Genomic DNA, 24,957 nt, shown 5'->3' with positions numbered 1-24,957 from the left:
GGACATTTTAAAAAGTATTTTATTCACCTTAAACATCAGTAGACGGTTTTTGTGTCCTAAAGCTAGTTATAACGTCTCTTAATTGTCACACAAGGCAAATTCGCCTAAAAACCTGAACATGCAACAGTCGCCGGGAATGCATGGGCTCACGGTCAACAAACTACAGAGAGACGGGGGGGTCGCAATGAAGAGGTGGATGTATTTATGGCACTTGTTCCCTATGTTCATTTTCCTTCTCAACTGCCCCTTAAGCAGGCGCGAACCGCAACGTGGGCAAACTTATGTGTTACTTTCTTCAGGCAGCCATTACGCGTGCGCACCCCAACCGCAAATGGCTCAGTACGAGGGCGAATTCGGATAGTTTCATTGGTCCACTGTGACGTGTTTGATGATTACATTGTTAGTAACAGTGGATGGTAGGGGTACATCGATCACAATTATCTGGCCGATCACCAACCTTCAAAAAGAAATCTGACCTGCTGATCCTGATTTTTGACAATGACAATTTTTCCCCCCCCCCATAACCAGCAGCATACACCTTCAATATTCTGATCTTACGGGTTGATTTAACTGCTAATAAGTAGTTCTGGCAAGTAAAAATGAAGCCCCATTAGTCATCTCACAGCAGTTGAGAACGCTGACTGACTTTCAGATCTCTGTGGAGGGAGATGAGATCGGTGGGCAAGACCGGCTTTATTTTAATAGATCGTAAATCAGCGTCAATCCCGATCCCGGCTGATCGATTGTGGCACCCCTAGTGGATGGCTCGTCAAAATTAATCGAAATCTCCGAATGAGAGTACAAACGGTACAAATATGGAACCAAACACAATGGCTGTTAACTGTAAATGGCGCTTTGTTTTGGAACCTTCTTTGCAAATATGTAACATACACCCCCCCCCCCCACCCCCCCGTTTTCTGATCCGCTTCTCACATGGGTGAAGGGCCACGCTGGAGCCTATCCCAGCCATCTTCGGCCAATAGGCGGGGGACACCCTGAACTTGTTTCCAGCCAATTGATATGTCACCCAAGATTCTTTTTAATTCTTCAAATACTAAGTCTTCATTTTCACGACTCAAGCAACGATTAAGGAGTCTGAAAATGTTTTGTTCAACCTTGTCAGACTCTCTTTGAAAAAGAATTTGACTTGTATTGGATATCACTTAATGTTGTCCTCATCTCTTCCACAGAGGAGACGTGGGCTGGTAGGAGGATTTTTCAAATTGGGATCAAAAGAAGACAGCCCTGTAAGTTCTTGTTTTTGTGGGTTTTATACCCCCCCCCCCCATCCCCCTAGTTGTATCTTTGGTTTAGAAAAAGTGATGCTTTTAAATGGAATCCTGAAACTATTTTTTTCCCCCTCCAAGATGACTGTCCATTAACTCACAATATTTTCAAATGACGTTAACCTTCAATTCTCAAGCCTTGCAACAGCCCTCGCTAATCTGCAGCGTACAAATTCATCGCTAAGCGTCATTTCAACGACATGCGCATGGTTCGGCTCAGTTTTCCAGAACAATCGCAAACCCACCCACTTCTCAGCACACCTGTTGGGTGCTGGTTGAATTGGGGGTGGAGCCAGGCACTGCTGTCTGTTGATTGGTCCACCTTTAGCCCGTAACAAATGAAGCACCATTTCCCAAAATACAAATTGCCGGAGTTGCTCTTTCAATTTTTATTTATGGCCTTGGCACATGGGGACTGCACATGTTAAGTTTATTATGATATTTATTTATTGTGAGTGGATTTAGCTTTCCCTTTGAATGAAAAGTTATTGGCCGCCATTGATTTTTGAAAAACCGCGCTGGATTTTTAACACTACTGGGCTCGGAAACTAATAATTCTAATAAACGAAAGGAATAGTTGCGAGTTCATGGTTGTAAAATGTTTTGTCCACTTTTATCACAGCAAAATCATACATGAACTCCATTTTTAGTGGGGGTGCAAATTTCATGTTGTTGTCCATCAACCAATGGCATCCCATTCTTTTCCGTGTCAGATTAGATGGGGCCGACATTTAAAGTGGATAAATACTTTGACGAACCAAGACAACCTGGTGGTCTACTTCCACTATCTCGGTTCAAGAAGTTCCATAATCGCGGAATATCTCAATGACAGGAAATGATTCCTCTTTAATCCTAATCCAACTCAAACCGTAGGTTTTGTTCTGAGGTCATTAGCGGATGAAAATATTTGTTGAAGTGATTTGCATTGAAGCAAGTCCTAAAAACGGGAAACCAACTGTCTTGAATATGACGTGCGCCGTCGCTAAACCATTGACATCCTCGACTTTCGAGTCACTTGCCTTTTGTTTTTCCATTTTATTTTTATTTTTTGTTGATTTAACTTTTCTGGCATGACCGGTGACTGCTGTTGAATATTATTACAGTAGGTATAATAAAAGCTGGAGATTTTATCTTGGCTATACCCCAAATCCTCTAGTGGTCAATTGTTGAATTGTTTTTTTTTTTTCCGAAGTTATTAAGATTTGACCACGTTCCAATTTTTGCCAAGTGTGGGACAGTGAGTGATCATTTGACATGTGCTGTGGGCTTACGAAATGTTTCCTTCTTTTTTTTGTCTCATCAAGACCCCATTCAACTGGATTTCGCTGACAATGGAGAACGGCATTAAAACGTGAAGATAGCGTTGTTTAACGTGAAGATGGCACATTTTTGACAAGCGGAAACCTTATTTATTATTTTGACGGCGACTTTTTGTATGGATTTTTAAAAAGACTTTGCAACATCGTGGACATCGGAACAAAGTTGCTAGCTGTGTTGTGGACTTCAATTTTCACTGTTTTTGAGAAGCGCAAAATTAGCAACTGTACTTTGGTATTCATGCTGTTTTGAATAAAGTATGTTGTGTATTTTTTTTCTTGGCTTTGTCTTATTGGATAATTTATTTGGCACGTTATTCTGAATTCGATTCCATCCCGAAGCTTTTGTCTTTAAGATGGCTGCCGCAGTTATTTTCAAACTGTAAATCTAACCATGAACTCGGAGGCGAATGTTATCCGGAGAGATTGGTTGATCACTATTATATAGTAATTGCTGTTTCATATATTAATCTTGTGCATTTTTGATCAAAGGATGTAAAGTGGGCGTGATCTATAAACATGATGTTGCTAATTTAATAAAGCAGTGAAACAAAGGCTGTGAAATGGTTAAATAACATTTGGTGGGAAATGAAATGGTTTCCTCCAGCTTTCTAAAATGGCTTCTGGCTTTTCTTCTTCCTGTCCGTGCAGGAAGTGATGTAATTGCTGCCAAAAAAAGGGGGAATAATATTTCCACGCGTTATGCTTTGTCCACTTAAGTGAGCCGAACTCTTTTCACTTTCGGGCCGGTGCTTGTTAAGATGTGATGAACATATCTCAACGTTTGTCGAAACGAAAAGTTAAAGATGAAGGGGAGGGACTTAAACATCACCTGAGTGTTGGTTAAATGAAAATAACGTCAATCAAAGGCTTTCAGAGCTAGGAAGGAGCTCTAGATGGCGGATGATCCTTAGGAAGGCTGCTATGGGCTGTCGTCATTCCGTTTTTCTTGCTCCCCTGTGTCGACTGAGGCGACGTCCTGCTATGTTCAAGTGATGCCTCCGCTTACTCGCTCGACGTTTTGACGGGTTTGACGCCGTTTCGCTGGGCTTTGGTGTCCGTTTTTGCGCGTCGACGGAGCCGTCTCGGCTGTGGGAGTTGCTCGCCGTTGTTTTCTATGCAGGGCTCCGGCAGCCATGGCGCGCCTCCATTTTTAGAGTGCTCTCTCGCCTCTTGTCTCGCTGACGCTTGACAGCGGAGCACCTTCGCCAAAAGGCCTATGATGTATTTAAAACGCGATTCTTTTGGTATTTAATGACAAGTAAAATTACTTTTCTGCCTCTGCCGATTTGACGTTTTATTTAAATTTTTGCAACCACGGCGAATCGAAAGGAAATAGTGCAATCAATCTATCGGCACTACATCGCTCCGGGATTGCTCTGTTTACATCGATTTCTTTATTAATCCTACATTGTCTTCACGTTTAACTTTATTCCTAACGGAGTCGGGGTTTTTTTTTTCGATGACGCAGTTTGAATTAATTGATGCGACTCGGCACTTGGGACACATTGCTGGCATATGTAGGCTAAATGAATAGCACATGCTGTTAGCAAGCATATTTCGTGTATATAACAGATGTGTATGTAGCTATAATGAACAGTCACTTGGATTAAATTCCACTTTCTCCTCTCGCGTCGCACCGTTTTGGGATCTAAAGTGCCTGCCGAGGAGCGAAGGGAATTGCGAGGCACTTGTACGCTACGTTATGCCTCCTGGAACTTTTTGAGACGAATACCAGGACACAAGATCACCTCTCCCAACGGATCTATACACTTGCATTGAAAACACACACACACATTTTTCTTCAACGATGAAGAACAGAAATAAAAAGCAAGGGGATGAAGGATCGACTCAAAGCAATGCTTCCAGGTATGCAACTCATTCATTTAAAAAAAAAAATACCATCCTACGTCTGCAGAACTTGTTTACCTTGTCGAGCATGGTCGATCACCTGTGTGTGTGTGTGTGTGTGTGTGTGTGTGTGTGGTGGGGCTATTTGCATATGCGTGCCACTGACGAGGTGCACTAGTGTCACCAATGACCTTGCTATTGTTTTATAGCCACACCCCGATTTCGTAGCATTTGTTAGTGTAGTGTGCCTGAAAAGTCCCCCCCCCCCCCCTGTGCCGGAAGATCCTTTCCCTGGAAGTAAAAGCGATCGAACTTGCCTCCATCCGAAAGCATTGCATGCTTTGTGTTGTTTATCAACTCAACTCAATTCCACTCGACTGTTTTTATTGATCACTTTAAAACATGTATACAAAGTTCTGTACATGGAGCAAAAATAATGAATTCTGCAGCAAAACAATAATAAAGTCAGTAGAAAGCACCCCCCCCCCAAAAAAAAACGTAGAAACTAAAATTCAAGCCTCATGCTGAGTCAAAAGCACGGCCTTGTATTTCTACTTTGTGCTGCATTGCACCATTTTATGAACGTTATTTGACCCCTAAAGTGCATTTTGGATTGTTACATGTATTTGAATTCAATGCTTGTTAAATAGAATATTTACACAAATATTATATATTTTATACAAATGAACTTGAATCTATTCACAAAATCTTAACTTTTTTTGTACTTACAAATTCTGGAGATCGATATAATCACATGCAAGATGTATTTTAAAATTAACTTGTCTGACATTTTAAACTTTTCACGAGTGAAACACTTCAATTTGCGTTCGATAGAAACATTAGTTTCCAACAAAAGCACAGTAAGTATCCAAGATGATTTTCATGATTTTTGCTCACGATTTCACTATTTTATTGATTTCAATTAGCCTGTATTTCTTGTCACGTTTTTGTTTTCACTTGTTGACTTCAAATCAGATCAAGATGCTTTCCATGTCAGCAAGAATGTATTATTTCACCTGAAATTTAAGATAAGATAAGAAAACTTTTATTAGTCTCGCAATGGAGAACTTCCCAATTCACATCAGCAAAGTTATGAAAGGAAGAAGTAGAACAACAAAATATAGGAGCTGCTGGAAAGGCAGCCACTCACGCGGCGCCATTTTGAAGTCAAATTAGCAATAGTGTTGCGTGCGCATGCTTTTTGTCATGTGGCTTTACACTTTGTGTCTGTACACTTTTATTTACTTTTAACTTATAGAGATAGTAGGGCTATTCTCGTATTGACATCTCCCCCAACTTTGCACGTTAAAGAAACGAATAACATCATTTGCACAATTTGCATCATTTGAATATTATAATGTGTTAACTCTGGGTGATGATTGATGTTCTCTTCTTCCTTAAGATATATTTTCATCCCAATTTAAATATTCACCATTATAAAAACGACCGCTGCGTGCCAAAGACACTATTTTCTACATGAACTGCTGAATACTTTTGAGCACACAAACTGTCCACTCTCACTTAAATAAAATTGTGTCCTCGTGGCAGCCATTTTATGTTGGTTAAACATTAAACTGACTTTATTCCTGTTTGGCGTCAAACCGCCTCTTCTTTACACACTAACTTCGTGGGAACCCAGAATGCAAACAAACATGAAATGCGCAAGCATGAACCTCTCCGAATGAGTAAGCCACGTAGCAGTTAAATATTGTTGAAAATCTCCAAATGGCCCTTGCGCTCCCTTGTTGAGCTGAGTTCGCTCACTGCATGTGGAGCTCAGGAACCGGATGTGCTCCTTCACCAGTTTGAACAGGACAGCGCCGATTGGCTCGAATGTCACCTAGCAACGCATTAACCAATAGAAACTCGAGATTGTATCTGTCGTCTGACCCTCATTATTATTCACTGAAAGAGGAAAAGGTTTCTTCCGCGTTCGGTCATCGCGGGAGGTCGTGGATTGCTTTATATGTCGCTACGACCGTTACCTTTTTAAAAAAATAAATTGTCAGGAAACAATTTCAGCAATTATTTAAATGCTTAAAATTAGAAGATTAAATTCTGCCACATTTTAAAGCGTTTAATGTATTGTTAAATGGCGCCCCCATGTGTTTGCCTGCGCCATCACGGGTTTTTTTTTTGTTCTCCCCACACAGACTCCCTCGAAGATTGATTTAATAATGTAGTGTCATCCCTAAAATACTAAAATATATCTTAACGACAGCTCTAATTGCTATTTTTGATAGATATTTCACGATGGGTCGTTTTGTCATAGTGTACTATTGATTGACATTACTAAATGTCAATTGTGTTATTTTTGTTATTTTGACTTCAAAATGGCGCCGCGAGAGTGGCTGCCTTTCCAGCAGCTCCTATATTTTGTTGTTCTACTTCTTCCTTTCATAACTTTGCTGCTGTGAATTGGGAATTTCTCCATTGTGAGACTAATAAAGGTTTTTCTTATCTTTTTTTTTTCTTATCTTAAATTGCCCAGGCGTTCACCTCATTAATGATGGTGTAGTGTAATTTATAAAATTAAAAGTAATGGATGAGAGAACTGAAAAGGCTCAGCTTTCGAATTGTTACCTCCCCTATTTGCTTATATAAAAATTCAAATGACAACTTTTGCCGTTTTGAGACATTTCTCCCGATACCAAACACGCTGAGGGAAAAAAAATGTTCTTGTCCCCGCAGCATTTCCGCCTCGGATGAATCCAACTGCTCGGCATCGGAGTCGGGGAGTCAGTCCGAGAGCGAGCGCGGCAGCGTTCACGGCGGCGAGAGGCGACGGCCCCGCCAGTCGGAGTCCAACAGCTCCTCGGGGTCGGAGAGTCGCTCGGGGAGCGGCAGCGAGTCTGCCGAATCCAAGAGGCAACCGAGCAGTCACCTGAAAGACAAGCCAGTGAAGAAGAAGGAACGTCTAGCTGATGTCAAGAAGGTAAAGGAAGCGCCTTCTGCCTTGCTTGAACTTTGTGAGCTTTCTACAGTCTTAAATTTGAATACGCTTCCTTCTTTCCTAGATGTGGGAGGAGCATCCAGATGTGTACGGGGTCAGAAGGTCAAATCGCAGTCGACAGGAACCATCTCGCCTGAACATCGGCGCTGGGGTAAAGGCCAAGAAATGCATAACAGATGCTGCGGGGGGTCCTCTGTTTGTGACGGGAGTTCCGTTCCGAGGGCAACTTGTGAACGGAGGAAACCCCCCCCCCCACTCACCCCCCCCCCCTTGTTGAATTTCTCAAAACCTCTGTTGATGTTTTCACAGGGCAGCAGTGACTCCGAAAGTGAAAGTCCCAAAAGAAAAAGCTCTCGCGTCAAAAAGAAGGAGTGAGTATTCAGAGATCGTGCACAGCCGATAGACCGTATGCGTACCTCATCCCGTTTTCGGAACAGTCACAATGTCATCGGGTACGCTGGCGCAGCCTTTTCAGTTAGTCTTCGGATTGTATTGCTCTCCACGTCCTCTCATTTGGAACTGGGTAACTGTTGTTGGCCAAGTTAGATTCCAGTCAGTCGGGGGGGCGATGACGTTATCGCCATTCTGACCATTCTCCAGTTCGTGACTTTGCCCTGTGCGAGCCCCCCCCCCCCCCAAAAAAAACACCAAGCTCGCACTTTGTCACGTAAAAACAGCGGTGATGGGCCCTGTGGGTGAACTTGTGGCATCTCTTTGTTGTAAAGTATCTGGAATGATGATGATGATGATGATGATGATGATGATGATCATGACGAGGAGGAAGCTTCCAGCAGTACAGACAGTGAGCAGGAAGAGAAAAAAGTAAGATCCAGACGACTTCCTGCGAGAAGGTAAGAGCTTAGCGAGGCCTGGCCGCCAGACAGTTACCCGCCGGTCGTCTTCATTCCATGTCGAATTTTTCTCTGTTGCGTGCGCCATTTTAACCCTCATATTATGTTGAAAAAAAACACATTGATTATGTTGTGGGTCATTTTGACCCGCACTGTAAAAATCCACACAAAATAGTCAAAAAAACAGTTACACCAGTAACAACTTTGTTTAACCCTCATATTATGTTGAAAAAAAATCACATTGATTATGTTGTGGGTCATTTTGACCCGCACTGTAAAAATCCACACAAAATAGTCAAAAAACCGGTTACACCAGTAACAACTTTGTTTAACCCTCATATTATGTTGAAAAAAAATCACATTGATTATGTTGTGGGTCATTTTGACCCGCACTGTAAAAATCCACACAAAATAGTCAAAAAACAGGTTACACCAGTAACAACTTTGTTTAACCCTCATATTATGTTGAAAAAAAAATCACATTGATTATGTTATGGGTCATTTTGACCCGCACTGTAAAAATCCACACAAAATAGTCAAAAAACAGGTTACACCAGTAACAACTTTGTTTAAGATGATGTAATCATTCAGATAAGAGACAGACAACAGATTTTTAATCCCAAAAGTCATGGAACAAATCAAACTCATCAAGTTACTGCGGTATTTTTTTTTCTTCACAAATTTGAGGAAAAAATTTTCCCCGCTCCTGCTTTCAAGAAGACATTTTGAAATTGTCTCTAAAGTTTTGGGTTTGGTCACGACAGAACCCTCCATTTGCTCTTTTCACAGACCCCAGACAAAAGCGTCAAACAAAAAACTGTCCCAAAAAGCAAGAAAGTCCAGGAAACGGGACTCCTCCCCCGAGGACGAGGATGACGACGATGAGGACGATGAGGATGATGATGACGAGGAGGAAGAGGAGGATGATGATGATGATGATGATGAGGACACGCCAAAGAGACAAACTCGCCGAAGAGGGGCAACTAAAGTCAAAAGGTTATTTTTTTGTTTGTTTGTTTTGTTTTTTGTAAGACTTGAGGCAACATTGATTAATTGACATCATAAAACGGTTTTCAAGCAGTACATTTATATTAGACATGGCTATGGCCTGAGCAAAAAGAAAAAAAACTGATGAGGTGAGTTTAACCCCCCCCCCAAAAAAAAAGAGCTAATAGGCGCATTTGCAAATGCCATACGTGCCGTTTCCCTAATTGTAGCTATAAAGAAGACCAACACGACTTTGAAACGGACTCCGATGACCTCATCGAGATGACGGGCGACGCGTGCGAGGAGCAGCAAGATGACGACAGCGAGACCATCGAGAAAGTCATGGACACCAGGATGGGCAAAAAAGGAGGTGATTGCGAAACCCGGGGCAAATAATACGTCGAGACGGTTTCGAAATATCGAAATATCTTAACTTGCGACAGTTTGCTAGCTTAAATGAGAACACGGCGCCACACATGGGACGAACTTTACCGCAGTAAATTCATCTCGCATCTCATCTCTGCGTCGAGTCAACAGAAAATCTTCTCATTAAATTAATTAATTAAGATAACGTGGTAATTAATGATTAATTAATTTAACTAATTAATGATTAATTAATTTAATCAATTAATAAGTAATTAGTGAAATTAATTTTTAATTAATTAATCTAATAATTGATTAATTTACCTTAATTAATTATTAATTGATTTAATCAATTATTAATTAATTTACTTATTGATTAATTTAATTAATTAATTTTAAAATTATTAAATTCAATGTTCCATTTAATGCAAACGAGACTGGGTTGCGAACGTGATTTCTGTTCCTTGCGAATCTTAAGCCACCGGCGCTCCCACGACCATGTACGCCGTCGAGGAGAACGGCGACCCGTGCGAAGGCTTCGACCCCAACGACCAAGAAGGGGAAACGCAGTATCTGGTCAAGTGGAAGGGCTGGTCGTACATCCACAACACGTGGGAGAGCCTGGACTCGCTGACGCAGCAGAAGGTCAAGGGCTTGAAGAAGCTGGACAACTTCAAGAAGAAAAATGACGAGCTCAGCGCATGGTGAGCAAATCAAACGCCGCCTCGCGGTTGAGTGCTTTGAAGAATGACGGGACGGGAAATGTTTTAGGTTGAAGAAGGCGTCTCCCGAAGACGTGGAGTTCCACAACTGCCAGCTGGAGCTCATCGCAGACTTGAACAAGCAGTTCCAGTTTGTGGAGCGCGTCATCGGTAAGAGCCCGCTCCGCTCGCCGCGCCGACGTTTGACCCGAGGGCCTCCCTCGTTCATCGCGTTTGTCATCACCAGCGACCAAAACGGGAAAAACTCACGGCTCCTCCGACTTCCCGTGTAAGCGACTCGACGTCGGAAGCGTGCGGGAGACGCAGGGCCGGCGCTCGCTCAAATGTCTTTTTTTTTTTTTTTTGCTCTTCCAGCTCACAGTCACAAGAGCACGTCCAACGAGCCCGAGTACCTCTGCAAGTGGATGGGCCTGCCCTACTCGGAGTGCAGCTGGGAAGACGGCGCGCTGGTCATGAAGAAGTTCCAGCACTGCATCGACGGCTTCTTGAACCGCAACTCCAGCAAAACGCTCCCCTCCAAAGACTGCAAGGTACCGGTCCGGCCGCCCGCCCCCCTTTTGAAATGGACGGATGGTGCTTCAGATCCCCCCGCCCTCCGTGTTCTCAGGTGTTGAAACAAAGGCCGAGATTTGTCGCCCTGAAAAAACAACCCACGTATATTGGAGACGAGAACCTGGAACTGAGAGACTATCAGCTGGCCGGCCTCAACTGGCTCGCTCACTCCTGGTGCAGGTAGCGCGCGGTGTCGGCTGCGGTGGGGGGGGGGGGGATTTTATTTTATTTATTTATTTGATCAATACTTAATTTACAACCTAAAACCAACAAAAACTAAAGGAAGCATTAAAAAAAAAACAACAGCAACGTGAAATGTATATTAAAACCAACAAACACTAAACTAAATGAAGCATTCAAAAAAAAAATTGAAGAAATTTCCCCCAAAAAGAAATTAAAAATAGCGGAACTAACTAAAAAAAAAATTGAAGAAATTTGCCCAAAGAAGAAATTAAAAATAGCGCAACTAATTAAAAAAATTTTTAAAAATTGAAGAAATTTGCCCAAAAAGAAATTAAAAATAGCGAAACTAACTAAAAAAAAATTTTAAAAAATTGAAGAAATTTGCCCAAAGAAGAAATTAAAAATAGCGTAACTAACTAAAAAAAAAAATTGAAGAAATTTGCCCAAAGAAGAAATTAAAAATAGCGCAACTAACTAAAAAAAATTTTTTTAAATTGAAGAAATTTGCCCAAAGAAGAAATTAAAAATAGCGCAACTAACTAAAAAAAATTTTTTTAAATTGAAGAAATTTGCCCAAAGAAGAAATTAAAAATAGCGGAACTAACTTTAAAAAAAAAATTGAAGAAATTTGCCCAAAGAAGAAATTAAAAATAGCGCAACTAACTAAAAAAAAAATTTGAAGAAATTTCCCCCAAAAAGAAATTAAAAATAGCGGCACTAACTAAAAAAAAAATTGAAGAAATTTGCCCAAAGAAGAAATTTAAAATAGCGGAACTAACTAAAAAAAAAGAAAAAATTGAAGAAATTTGCCCAAAGAAGAAATTAATCCTCCTCCTCCTCATCTTCAGGTGCAATAGCGTCATCCTGGCCGACGAGATGGGTCTGGGAAAGACCATCCAGACCATCTCGTTCCTGTCCTACCTGTTCCACCAGCATCAGCTCTACGGGCCCTTCCTGGTGGTGGTGCCGCTGTCCACGCTCACCTCCTGGCAGAGGGAGTTCAACACCTGGGCCCCCGACATGAACGTCGTGGTCTACCTGGGTGACGTCATGAGCAGGAAAACGGTACGGGGTAGCACGTCGGGCGCTCAGAACCATTTTCCCCCCACAAAAAAGACCCCAAAGTGTCTCTCAATGAAAAGAATACAAAGCGCCCGTGGCCTTTTCATCCGGGTTCCGGATTTTTATGAGCTCCATTTTTTTTTTGTCTCGAATTTGATCAGCAATGACTTCGAAGCCTCACGGTGTTGTTTCTTCTTCTCCGAGCAGATCCGCGACTACGAGTGGGTGAACCACCAGACCAAAAGAATCCGTTTCAATGCACTCTTAACCACTTACGAGATTCTCCTCAAAGACAAGGTGAGTGCTAGCTTACGCAAAGACGACACTGGCCGACATGTGAAAAAAAAATTTCGTCTAGGGAGTCCTCGGAAACATCAACTGGGCCTTCCTTGGCGTCGACGAGGCTCACCGGCTGAAAAACGACGATTCCCTCTTGTACAAAACCTTGATGGAGTTCAGATCAAACCACAGGCTCCTCATCACCGGCACGCCGCTGCAGAACTCGCTGAAGGAACTCTGGTCGCTGCTGCACTTCCTCATGCCAGACAAGTGCGTTCTCTGCTCCGCGCCTTCGTTTGACCAAATCGAAAAGACGACGCGTTGATATTCTTTTTTTTTTTCTTTCCCCTTAATCGGCCGCGCGCTCAGGTTTGACTCGTGGGAAGATTTCGAGGACGACCACGGCAAAGGGAGAGAGAACGGCTACCAGAGTCTTCACAAAGTTCTGGAGCCGTTCCTGCTGCGACGCGTCAAAAAGGACGTGGAGAAATCGCTCCCCGCCAAAGTGGAACAGATTCTTCGCGTTGACATGAGTGCGCAGCAGAAGCAATTTTACAAGTAGGGATTCTCGATTTTCAAACAAGTTGACCTTTGAACTGTACCAATTTGGGGCTCCGCCCCCTCCTCTCCTCTCACAGAGTTTCTAAGTTTGCTTGCTTTGAATGTGTTGCTCGACACCTTGCAGGTGGATTTTAACGCGGAATTACAAAGCTCTTTCCAAAGGCACCCGAGGCAGCTCCTCGGGCTTCCTGAACATCGTGATGGAGCTGAAAAAGTGCTGCAACCACGGCTTCCTCATCAAGCAGCCCGAGGAGGGGGAGCCCGAGTCGCAACAGGAACAGCTGCAGGCACGTTTGATGATCGCTCGATAATTTTTTTTTTTTTCGTCATCGAGCGAAAGGTGAAAATGTGTGTGTGTGTGTGTTAGGCTCTGGTGCGGGCCAGCGGGAAGTTGGTGCTGCTGGACAAGCTGCTGACTCGCCTGCGGGAGCGAGGCAACCGGGTGCTGATTTTCTCGCAGATGGTTCGAATGTTGGACATCCTGGCTGAATACCTCACCAAGAAACGTTATCCCTTCCAGGTAGCATTCGCCTTTATGGCTCAACGCCAGCCGTGTAAGAAAGAAGATGGCCGCGGGGGGGGGGGGGGGGGCATTTGCAGCCCGCGCCATGTATTCAAAATGACCTTTGACACAGCCGCCACAAGGGGAGTTAAAAAAAAAAATGTGTGAGGACCATTTGTTTACTGTCTCAAAGTGTTCATGTGAGAGGAGAGCTTTTATTTTGGCGGGAAGAAGAAAAATCTTTCCATTTTGACAAGCAGAACTGGTTTTGGACACTCCTGAAATAGGAGAGAAATCAAAAAGTTTGAACGTATGTAAGCATGTCAAAATCCGATTAAAAAGTTTTCAAATGTTGATCGTTTCTACGATATCGTTGACCGATTAGCGTAAATGCTAAAAATGACCAAGGTGCTTTTAAAAAAAATGCAGATTTTTTTTTTTGTGTGTGTGTGTGTGTTGCGTCGTCCGGTGTGCTACAGCCTTTAGAGTATGACGTGATATGAAAAATGTACATATTTATGATATTATATTTATACTATATATATCCAATTTTTGGCGGCCCGGTAGTCCAGTGGTTAGCACGTCGGCTTCACAGTGCAGAGGTACCGGGTTCGATTCCAGCTCCGGCCTCCCTGTGTGGAGTTTGCATGTTCTCCCCGGGCCTGCGTGGGTTTTCTCCGGGTGCTCCGGTTTCCTCCCACATTCCAAATAGATCACCCGAATTTAATTGGATAATTTCCCAAGCGCTCGGTAGTCCAGTGGTTAGCACGTCGGCTTCACAGTGCAGAGGTACCGGGTTCGATTCCAGCTCCGGCCTCCCTGTGTGGAGTTTGCATGTTCTCCCCGGGCCTGCGTGGGTTTTCTCCGGGTGCTCCGGTTTCCTCCCACATTCCAAAAACATGCGTGGCAGGCTGATTGGACGCTCTAAATTGTCCCTAGGTGTGAGTGTGAGTGCGAATGGTTGTTCGTTTCTGTGTGCCCTGCGATTGGCTGGCAACCGATTTCAGCGTGTCCCCCGCCTACTGCCCGGAGACGGCTGGGATAGGCTCCAGCACCCCTCGCGACCCTAGTGAGGATCAAGCGGCTCGGAAGATGAATGAATGAATGATATCCTATTTTTGTTGTTGTCCGTCTGAAAATCTTGTTCCAAAAAACATTTGTCTTGATCTGCGTTCACGCAAACTCGTGTGTTGACGCAGATCACATTTCGCCGTTGTGTCATGCATACTCGGCCAAGGCCGCGAGTTCACGCGGTTATTTATATCGCCGACTTGTCTTCGATTGGAGCGCGGCAGGGTGTTCGGCTCCGTTCCCTGTTAGCCGGTGGCATTTGTTGCGATAGAGCACTGCTCAACATCCACTGGACTCATCGACTGGTCTTATTTGTCTCTCCTGTTTTTAGCGATTGGACGGCTCCATCAAGGGAGAAATTCGAAAGCAAGCACTGGACCACTTTAATGCCGAAGGCTCAGAGGTACGTTCGAGGCTCCAACACCCGAAGCACCGGTGTTTGTGTCAACAGTTTCAAAATGTCATGGCGTTGCATAAATGACTTTAAAAAAAATCTTTGAATTGTGCAAAAAATGAAAAAAAAACCAAAAAACGGCCTGATTACTTGTACTGATGTTGCTCGCACACATCTTGCTAGTACTCCGCCATGGAAGTTTTGTATCTCTTGCAGGACTTTTGCTTTCTCTTGTCCACGAGAGCCGGAGGCTTAGGGATAAACTTGGCCTCGGCCGACACGGTGGTCATCTTCGACTCCGACTGGAACCCTCAGAATGACCTGCAGGCACAAGCCAGGGCTCATCGGATCGGCCAGAAGAAGCAGGTACGCTACCGCCGAAATGGATCGCAACTCTCATCGTGTCGTGGTGGACCTCCTCCCCGGAATCGGCGCGTAAATTATTATGACTCTTCTCGAGTTGATTTATGGAGCGCATTAAAAACCAAGCACAACTGTGTACAAAGACCCCCCGTGTGGACAAAACACCATCCACAGTTCAGCGCCACTTAGCCTTTGATTTCGTCCAAACAGGACAAAAGTGGCCCGAAGGCGAGAGCGTTCCTTTTCCCCAGCGGGACATGTCATCCGCATCGCCGTGAAAGGAAATAACATGCTTTCTTAAGATGGAACCCAGGGGCAGCAAATACATTGAAAACAGCAGGGGCCCCGAAATGGAACCTTGTGGCACACCAAGCAGCAAGGCTAATGCAAAACGGACGGTCCAAAACGGTTAAAGTCGACTATAATGTTCTGAAAATCGAGGCAAAGTCGGTAAATCAATGACATTTTGATCTTTTTTTTTTTTAAATTTGAACCGTGATCAATCTCATCCCTCCGTGCGTGCGCATTGGAATGCGTGTAAATCCTGAAGCAAGTCTGGTGGGATCCATTTGCAACGATTTGTACTTGTGTCCCGGCCGTAGGTGAATATATATCGACTGGTCACCAAGGGAACGGTTGAGGAGGACATTATTGAGAGGGCCAAGAAGAAGATGGTTTTGGACCACCTGGTCATCCAGCGAATGGACACCACTGGCCGAACGGTACTGGACAGCAACTCTGGCAACACCAAGTAAGACCTCTTTTGGTGAGTCACCTGAACGTGCCCCCCCCTTAGAGTCATCACACTTGGCCTTCTTTTGGATCTTCTAGCTCCAATCCGTTCAACAAGGAAGAGCTCACCGCTATCCTCAAGTTTGGTGCCGAAGAACTCTTTAAAGAGGCGGAAGGAGAAGAGTCTGAACCCCAGGTGGTTCGGGTCATCCCGAGTAGCCCAAAAGCGCACGTCTCAACGTTTCTGAAGTGACACGGCCGTGTTTTCTTTTCACGCAGGAAATGGACATTGATGAGATCCTCAGGTTGGCCGAAACCAGAGAAAGTGACCAGGGCCAAAGTGCCACTGATGAGCTGCTGTCCCAGTTCAAGGTGGGTCCATTCGTCCTCCTCTTGGTGTATTTCGCTTCATAATGGTCAGGAAAGAACGAGATCCCGGATACAAGCGGCCGAAATGAGTTTTCTCCGCAGGGTGTCCGGGCTCTCCCTTAGAGATAAGGTGAGAAGCTCGGTCATCCGGGAGGGGCTCCGAGTCGAGCCGCTTCTCCTCCACATCGAGAGGAGCCAGATGAGGTGGCTTGGGCATCTGATTCGGATGCCTCCTGAACGCCTCCCCGGTGAGGTGTTCCGGGCATGTCCCACCGGGGGGAGACCCCGAGGAAGACCCAGGACACGCTGGAGAGACTATGTCACCCAGCTGGCCTGGGAACGTCTCGGGATCCCCCGGGGAGAGCTGGAAGAAGTAGCTAGGGAGAGGGAAGTCTGGGCTTCCCTGCTAAAGCTGTTGCCCCCGGATAAGCGGTAGAAGATGGATGGATGGATGGATGAATGGTCAGGGCGTATATTATTGTTGCTATATTGCGTCATTGCAGCCAGAAATGGAAAACGGTCACTCCGCCATTTTGTGTTTCGCATTGAAATGAATGGAAATTGCAATCGGGCTGTTCCAACTTCAAAACAAAGTCGTTACTTATGTTCTGGTGGAAAAATCGATACGAATAACGCAATCTCCAAAGAAGTCCGTTTCTGAAGAATGAACGCCAGCGCGAGCCGTTTTGGCGCATCATTTCCGTTCAAATTGCATTGTGGGACCGGGCGGCCATTTTGGGGTGGCGGCGGTATCCATGGTGAATATAAACAAGGCTGTGTAGTCGAAGCAGAATTCAAGTCGCCATGTTGGAATGAAAGCGGGGCGGGGGGGAAAGCCGTTGACCGCACTTTGCGGTTGAAGTGGGAACCCCCCACAGAGTTTTCACCTCTTACCCCCCCCTGCAGGTGGCCAATTTTTCCAGCATGGAGGAGAGCGCTCCCGACCTTGAGGAGAAGCCCTCTCGGGAATGGGACGACATCATCCCCGAGGAGCAGCGGCGCAAAATGGAGGAGGAGGAAAAGCAGCGGGAAATGGATCTCTTCATGCTGCCCAGAAGCAGGAGCTCCAACAAGCGGGTGAGGCCTCTGCAGTTTTTGGCAGACGTCAAGCCCCGCCCCCCCAAAATAAAACAACTGCTGTTCAAAGACTCCGACGCTCCAGATTTGACTCCCCCATTTGCGGTCTCAGGCTCAAGCCAACGACAGCGACAGCGACGTGGGCTCCAAGCTCAAGCAACACTCGTCCGGCTCCGACAGCGAGACCGACGACAGCGACGAGGACAAGAAGCCAAAGAGGCGAGGCCGCCCCCGAGCCCGCAAGAACAACGTGGAAGGTTTCAACGATGCGGAGATACGCAGGTCGGGTATTTGCGCGCCGGTTTGGCGACATTCCACCGCGCCGCGGACTCATTTGCCGCTCGGTGGTCTTCGTCAACGCAGGTTCGTTAAGGCTTACAAGAAGTTTGGAGCGCCACTTGAAAGGTAAGTGCTCAGTTTATTTCTAAAAAAAAAAAAATCAAAGCAAATCAGACCTCCATTTTAATTTATCACGTCGCGCTGAATCCGCTCGCTAATAACAAAGCGCCTCACCTCCAGGTTGGAAGCGATCGCGCGGGACTCGGAGCTGGTGGACAAATCCATCGCGGACCTGAAGCGGCTGGGCGAACTCATTCACGGCAGCTGCGCGGCGGCGGTGCAAGAGCACGAGGAAAACCTGAAAGAGAACCCAATCGAAGGTATCCGGGACGCGCGGCACGTCGCTTTGCCACTGCCGAGCTGACAACCAAGGTCGTTGCAGCTAAAGGGCCCGGCAAGCGGCGAGGAATAAACATCAAGATCTCGGGGGTCCAGGTCAACGCCAAGTCCATCGTTCAGCACGAGGAGGAGTTTGAGCCCCTGCACAAAGCCGTGCCCGCCGATCCGGCCGAGCGCAATACGTGAGCGAGCCGCCCAACCGTTCGGGGGTGAGGGGGGGGGGGTGTCAGCACGCGCTCCGTTGACGTTCTCCAACTCGCCCGCAGGTTCAAACTCGGATGCAGAGTCAAGGTGGCCCACTTCGACGTGGACTGGAATGCCGAGGATGACGTTCAGCTCTTACTGGGAATTTACGAGCACGGCTTCAGCAACTGGGATCTGATCAAGACCGATCCGGACCTCAAGCTGGCCGAAAAGGCGAGTGCGGCCATACGTTTGACACCGAAGATGCCCGACTCATTGATGCCCGCCACACCTCAAATGTTTTAGTGCACTTGCAGATTCTCGTTTTCATGGATTTTAAAAATACAGTCCAACCTCGCTTTTTGTCCATAATCCGTTCCGGAAGGCTCTTCGAAAACCGAAACCACCAAAATACAAATTTGGAGCCGAGGAAGCGTCACCAAATGGTGCATTCAAGTGCACTCGGTTTGTTTGAGAACCGAAATTTGTTCGTCATCCGAGGCATAAAAAAACTGGAAATTTTTGGTGGAAAACCAAATTGAATTGGTTGAGAACCGAGACGTTCGAAAACCGAGGTTTGGATGTCACCCCCCCCCTGAACGTTCGCTGAACGTTCCAATTAGAGTTGAATTTATCCGTATGTGTCCTCGCGCAGATCCTGCCGGACGATCCGGGCAAGAAGCCTCAGGCCAAGCAGCTGCAGGCGAGGGCCGAGTACCTCCTCAAGCTTCTCAAAAAGGAACAAGACAGCGCCGATGCCTCCAAAGCGGGGGACGAGGTGAGCCCACGGACGACGGCCGGCCGGCGCCGTTCCTGCGCCTGCGTCGCTCATCCGGGCCTCATGTCGCCGACAGGTCCTCAAAGTCAAAAAGAGGAAGCCTCGGGTGAAGAAGGAGAAGGCCGTCAAGGACGAGCAGGGCAACAGCGGGGGGTCGCCGCGCCTGTCGGACAATCCGTCGGAGGAAGGCGAGCTCAAGGTTGCTGATTTGTGGGGGACAGGGACAGGCATGGTGTGACTTTTCGAGATGATCATCTCACCGCTTCCCATTTGCGCAGGAGGAAGGAAGCGAGAAATCCCCTGCCAAGAAACGACCCAAGAAGAAGGATAACAAGGAGAACAAAGAAAAGCAGGCAACCCCCAAAAAGGAGAAGGAAGGCGAGAAAGAAAAAGCAAACAAGGCCAGGAAAGACAAGGTCGGTCCTTACAAGCATTGTAGACGTGCACGTGTGTGTGTGTGTGTGTGTGTGTGTGTGTGTGTGTGAAGTCGCTGATTTTATCGTTCTTGTTTGCGCGTTTTAGCCGAAAGGAGCCAAAGGGAAGAAAAGTCAAGGACCCGTTCACATCACGGCGGGCTCCGAGCCCGTCCCCATCGAAGGAAAAGAGGACGACAAACTGGACCAGGAGACTTTCAGTATTGTGAGTTTCGAAATGGGACCGGGCGACTTTTCGACGTCACCGGGGGATGCGCTTGTGAAAAAAAAAAAAAATCGGCGTGACTTGCGTCCAGTGCAAGGAGCGCATGAGGCCGGTGAAGAAGGCCCTGAAGCAGCTGGACAAACCGGACGAGGGCTTGTCGGACCAGGACCAGCTCCAGCATACGCGCACCTGCCTGCTGAAGATCGGCGACCGCATCACCGAGTGCCTTAAAGCGTACGGCGACCCCGAGCACGTGAAAATATGGCAACGGTAAGATCGGCAGCATTTTGGAGCAACTGGAGACGCCCAATGGAGGATCGGCGGACTCCAAAGTCCAAATGCTGTATGACTGACACAGAGGCCTTCCTTTCCCGTTTCCCGCAGAAACCTCTGGATTTTCGTGTCCAAGTTTACCGAGTTTAGCGCCCGCAAGTTGCACAAGCTCTACAAGATGGCCCAGAAGAAACGCTCCCACGAGGAAGAGGCAAGTGGGCCGGCAAACGCGTCCTCTTCGTCTCGTCCTCGCCGTGACCTTTTGGCTCCATTTGGACGCTTCCAGAAGGAGCACAAGAAGAAGGACGACCCCCCCGGCAGAGGGAAGCCTTTCCGGCCCGACGCTTCGGCGTCCGCTCGCGAAGCCGCCGGCTCGCAGTCGGCTTCGTCTCACGCCGCGCAGTCGGGCCCGCACGGGCACCACCGAGATTACAACGCGGGCGCCAAGCGGCACTTCCCCAACGACGGTAAAAACGCGCCTCGGTCAACGATCTCGGTGGAATTTGAAGCGAGTGGCCCCGCCCCTAATTGTGCTCACGCAGACCGGGGGGACTGGCAGAGGGAGCGCAAGTACAATCACCCGGGCAACCCGTCGTGGCAGGGCGAGCGGCATCACCCGTACGACGCCCACCGCTACAAGGACCACTACGGCGAGCGGCACGCCCACGGCGACTCGTACCGCAGCGCCGGCGGCTACCGCAACAACAGCTCGCCGCGCAAGAGGCCCTACGACCTGTACGGCAACGACCGGGACCACCGGCCGCACCGGCCCTACTACGACAGGTAAACGCCCGTCAAAGTACAAGGTCATGGTACAAGGTCAAGACGGAGCACATTTGGTATGGACTCATTTTTGAGTGGGGGGTGTGGGAGGGGGGGGTTACAAAGTAAAACTGGTAAAAGTATTCTGTTCTCCTGCATGTTAAAAAAAATGGAGTGAAATAATTATGTCCCCCCCCCCCCAAAATATATATATAAATTAATATATATATATAAATATATTAATCAATATATTTAGTAATATATTTATTTTTTTAAATATATACAGTATGTATATATATTATTAATATATTTATTTTAAAAAAATATATATACAGTATATATATATTAATTAAAAACATATTTATATATAAATATATTTATTTTTAAAAAATATATACACTGTATATATATATTATTAATATATTTATTTTAAAAAAAATATATATAATATATATAAATTAAAAACATATTTATATATAAATATATTTATTTTTTAAAAATATATACAGTACGTATATATATATTAAAAAATATTTATTTAAAAAAAAATATATACAGTATATATATATTAATTAAAAACATTTATATATAAATATATTTATTCTTTAAAAATATATACAGTACGTATATATATATTAAAAAATATTTATATATAAATATATTTATTCTTTAAAAATATATACAGTATATATATATATATATATACATATATATCTTTTTTTTTTAAATAAAATATCAACTCTGAAATATACTTAAATACAAAAGTAAAGCTATATTTTGCCATTCACGTAGTTTAAAAAAAAAAAATGAAGCAGCCTATTTTAACGGATGAGGCAGTCGAGCATCCAGTTCATAATTTTCCAATGGAGGGATTAAAAAAAAAAAAAAAAAAACAAATGTGCGAAAAATTAATACTCACGCTACAGATTTATGAAAAATCGACTTTAGTAAAGTAAGAACGTGTTTATTCTTCACTGCTTCCTACCACAGCAAAAGCACTTTGTAACTCAAGGTCATATTTCAAAAAGTGTATCATCCCGATTTGAATCATCCCTTAATAAAATCCATTATGTTTTTAGATGAATCAATGAATCAAATCAAAAGAAAACAAAACAAAATCAAATTTCCAAGTCATTCGTCAGACTCGAGATGCTCAGGCGCGAATGAAGTTGCGACTTTGCTCCGTCACATGAGCCGACCGGCGGCCATTTTGTCCTCAGACACCAAGACTCCAAAAGAAGGCGTCCGGACGACTTCCGCTCCAACTACCACCCCCAGGGACGCGACGGCCCCTCTCAAGACTTCCGCCGGATACCCGAGCACCGGGCCGGCCCCGCGCTGGGCCAAGACCACTACGGCAGACCGTTCCACCTGGACAAAGCCTCTCCGCTGGACCCGCGCTCACCGCAGGCCCAGAAGTCGCCGCATGAATCTCGCTCGTCCCCCGTGGAGCCCAACCCCCCGACCGAGGCCACCTGGAACCACAGGAAGGCCTAATAAACCTTTGGACCGGATGCGATCGGACAGTGTTGCCCTCAAAGGCGGACAGCGAACCATCTCCAGTGAAGTGAAATGAAACGGAGTCTGAGTCCCATGGACTAACTTTCTTACGGTGGATTTCGGACGCGATGAACTTTTGACTGACCTTAAAGTGCCTGGTTGTGTTTTTTTAGTTTTTTTTTTTTTTTAATGCACGACAAGGGGGAATTCCGATGATTTCTGTGTGTCGTGCACTTTTTTTTTTTTTTGTCCTTTTCGTCCCCCCCGGCAGCGGCATTTGTTAGGGTTGCAAAAGGGTGTGGAAGATTTCCTGTAAATAATCACGGGGCAGGTTTGGAACTATTCCAGATTTCACAGGAATTGATTTGGAATGGAGGTTCATGTACTGTATTTTGTTCAGGCGGAATTATCAACGATGATTTTGTTTTGTCATAAGTAGAAATCGATTCATAATAAGCTAGCTCTCCTTGTGAGGACATTCCTCTTTAATTAGCCCCGCCCCCAATCATGTCTGAATCCAAATTTTACTTGCAGATCAAAGCAAAAAAAATAACAAAAAAAACGTAATGAATATTCTATTGAAAAGAGTCAAGCTTCCATTTCGTAAAATCCGTGTTTATTCCATAAAATTTCCAGGCCCGCCACTCGGTATGTTTGATAGCGTTCGCATTCCTGTCAACAACTCGCTATTCCATCTCGTTTACCAAAACAAGCGAAAAGAGCCCCTTCGTCATTTAAAAAACTTTTTCTTTCAAGTGGCAAATTTCCAAGGAAACTAAAATGGGAAGAATCAGTATTAGTTGCGTCGTAACACTCGGATCACCCCTTTTGGCTCTCCCCCCCCCCCCCCCCCCCCCCCCCGAGGTATTCAGGAATGAGCGCGTGTTTGTGTACTTGGACTCCCGGTGCCAAATGCCAACCTCCATTCTGCGCTTTCCTTTTTCTCCCGTTTGTGCCTTATGCATGAGTGGTGGTCCTTGCACACCACTTGCGGGAGGGAGGGAGGCTTGCTGCTGCGTATAGTACAGTATTTAAATCAAGGGGGGAGGGGGGTGTAATTGTGCTTGCTGTGCAAATGGCAAAATAATGGATTTTGTTCCATCAGGGACAAAAGTCACGCGTAGACCACGCAGTGCATGCGTTGCCGTATTTGGTTCAATTTTAGTGTTGCAAAGGAATGGAAATTTCCTAGCAAATTTCCTTGCGACTGGAAGGAAGGGAGTTTGGAAATGATGAGCAAAAGTTCCCAAGTTCCTAGTTTCAAAATGTCAAGCATTTTTGCAACCCGTATGGAATTTGTTAGCAAGCCAAACAAAATCTTTTGAGTGAGTTGATCTTTGAAGGAACGCTGGGAAGTGGCCAAACAGAGCCTAAAATGGCCGCCTTGTTGTGTCTTTGTGAACCTTTTTTTTTTTTGGTGGATCTGCTTTTGGTAGCTGTGCCTACCAAATTTCAGTCCAACTGGTTACGGGGGGCTGAATTTGTCTCAATGTTACGATGAATTATATGTACATTTTCACAAGTATAAAGTATTCCAGTGTTGAAAATTCCTGAAAAATTGAAGCAAATTTTTGCACTGTGAGGAAAAAAAATCCCCAAAACTTACAAATCATGTAAAAATGCCCCTAATATATATTTTAAAAATCCCATTTTAAGGACATACGGATTGCTCGATTAAGTGAAAACTGGTAGAGGGACCATGTATCTAAGTGGTAGTCATCATGTATTGTATGTAGTAGAAATACAAAAAAAAGTGTTTTCTCCTCCTCTTCCTCCTCTTCTTCCTCCACATCAAGCAAGCTCCAGTCCTTGTATGATCTGTTCTCCCAGGAAAAAAAAAAAAAAGTCTAAATAATTTATATTTGTGACAACAACCACTCTTGATGAGAAATGCTCTTGTACATATGTTTGGACATATGTAATAAAAATTTGTTACACAAAAGATCATACAGTTTGAGTTCATTTGCGATTTCTGCAATTATTTGAAAATGGGGGAGGGGAGTGTGACCCCAGGGAACATTTTTTGGGGGGGGGCGGGGGCTATATGGTAAGACGACTATACTAACCTTTTTATGAGCAGCACGTTTGCTCCTAACCGGCAATTTTAGGGGCACGAGGAGACAATTGAGGTCGACTTGTAAACATTCACTCCACTAATTTTCACTACCACTCAGTGGTGTTCCGTCAGGGTCAACTAGGCCTTCTCTGCTGGCCTAAACATTCAGAAAACTAAATTTAGTAAATTTACAAATTAAATTTATTCTCAAAAGTAAATTTATTAAATTTACTTTTATATTTAATAAATTTATTAAATAAATTGATTAAATTTACTTTTCTGAGAATGACAAATTTATTTTATTTTCATAAATATGTATACAAAATTATTCTCTGTGTCCTTTACGTCATATTATTTCCACTTAGTCGAGTGGCTTTCAATGTTATTTAAAATAACATTGAAAACCACTCGATAAATAACTTATTTATTATGGTAGAGTTTTTAACCAATCATATTTCAGATAGCTTGTTTTGCCAGGTAAATTAAACTTGCTAGGGGCCTTCAGATTAAACAGAGCAGGCCCCTGTGCGCTGTAAATAAAGGGCACAGTCAGCTTGCAATAGCCAATCAGATCACGAGTCTGCGTACCAGGGCCAATTTGAAGGGTTTACGTC

The 24,957-nt window shown here is 44.9% G+C and overlaps 1 protein-coding gene across 3 annotated transcripts; it reads left to right on the top strand.

The window, feature by feature from the left end:
- The first annotated feature begins 3,467 nt into the window (after positions 1-3,467).
- chd2 (chromodomain helicase DNA binding protein 2) lies at positions 3,468-24,231 on the top strand. 3 transcript variants are annotated; one of them, XM_052061108.1, is made up of 38 exons: positions 3,468-4,471; positions 7,145-7,388; positions 7,471-7,557; positions 7,716-7,777; positions 8,132-8,257; positions 9,047-9,253; positions 9,475-9,614; positions 10,086-10,311; positions 10,379-10,479; positions 10,556-10,597; positions 10,684-10,859; positions 10,937-11,061; positions 11,913-12,129; positions 12,334-12,423; positions 12,485-12,675; positions 12,775-12,963; positions 13,091-13,253; positions 13,334-13,486; positions 14,871-14,942; positions 15,150-15,299; positions 15,899-16,047; positions 16,128-16,224; positions 16,308-16,400; positions 17,304-17,474; positions 17,587-17,756; positions 17,838-17,879; positions 17,994-18,133; positions 18,196-18,334; positions 18,419-18,569; positions 18,991-19,113; positions 19,190-19,312; positions 19,392-19,529; positions 19,636-19,752; positions 19,844-20,022; positions 20,137-20,236; positions 20,312-20,492; positions 20,568-20,808; positions 22,008-24,231. In XM_052061108.1, the coding sequence occupies exons 1-38, from the start codon at positions 4,413-4,415 to the stop codon at positions 22,282-22,284; spliced, it is 5,451 nt and encodes a 1,816-aa protein (XP_051917068.1). In that variant the 5' UTR covers positions 3,468-4,412; the 3' UTR covers positions 22,285-24,231. The 3 variants fall into 3 exon arrangements, with proteins under 3 accessions (XP_051917068.1, XP_051917070.1, XP_051917069.1); XM_052061110.1 differs by lacking the exon at positions 8,132-8,257; XM_052061109.1 differs by lacking the exon at positions 10,556-10,597.
- Positions 24,232-24,957: the final 726 nt, after the last annotated feature.

The sequence above is a fragment of the Hippocampus zosterae genome, chromosome 3, assembly GCF_025434085.1.
Source record: "Hippocampus zosterae strain Florida chromosome 3, ASM2543408v3, whole genome shotgun sequence".
Taxonomy (NCBI): domain Eukaryota; kingdom Metazoa; phylum Chordata; class Actinopteri; order Syngnathiformes; family Syngnathidae; genus Hippocampus; species Hippocampus zosterae.
The sequence above is the reverse complement of the archived record's forward strand: the minus strand, read 5'-3'. Positions and strand labels throughout refer to the sequence as shown.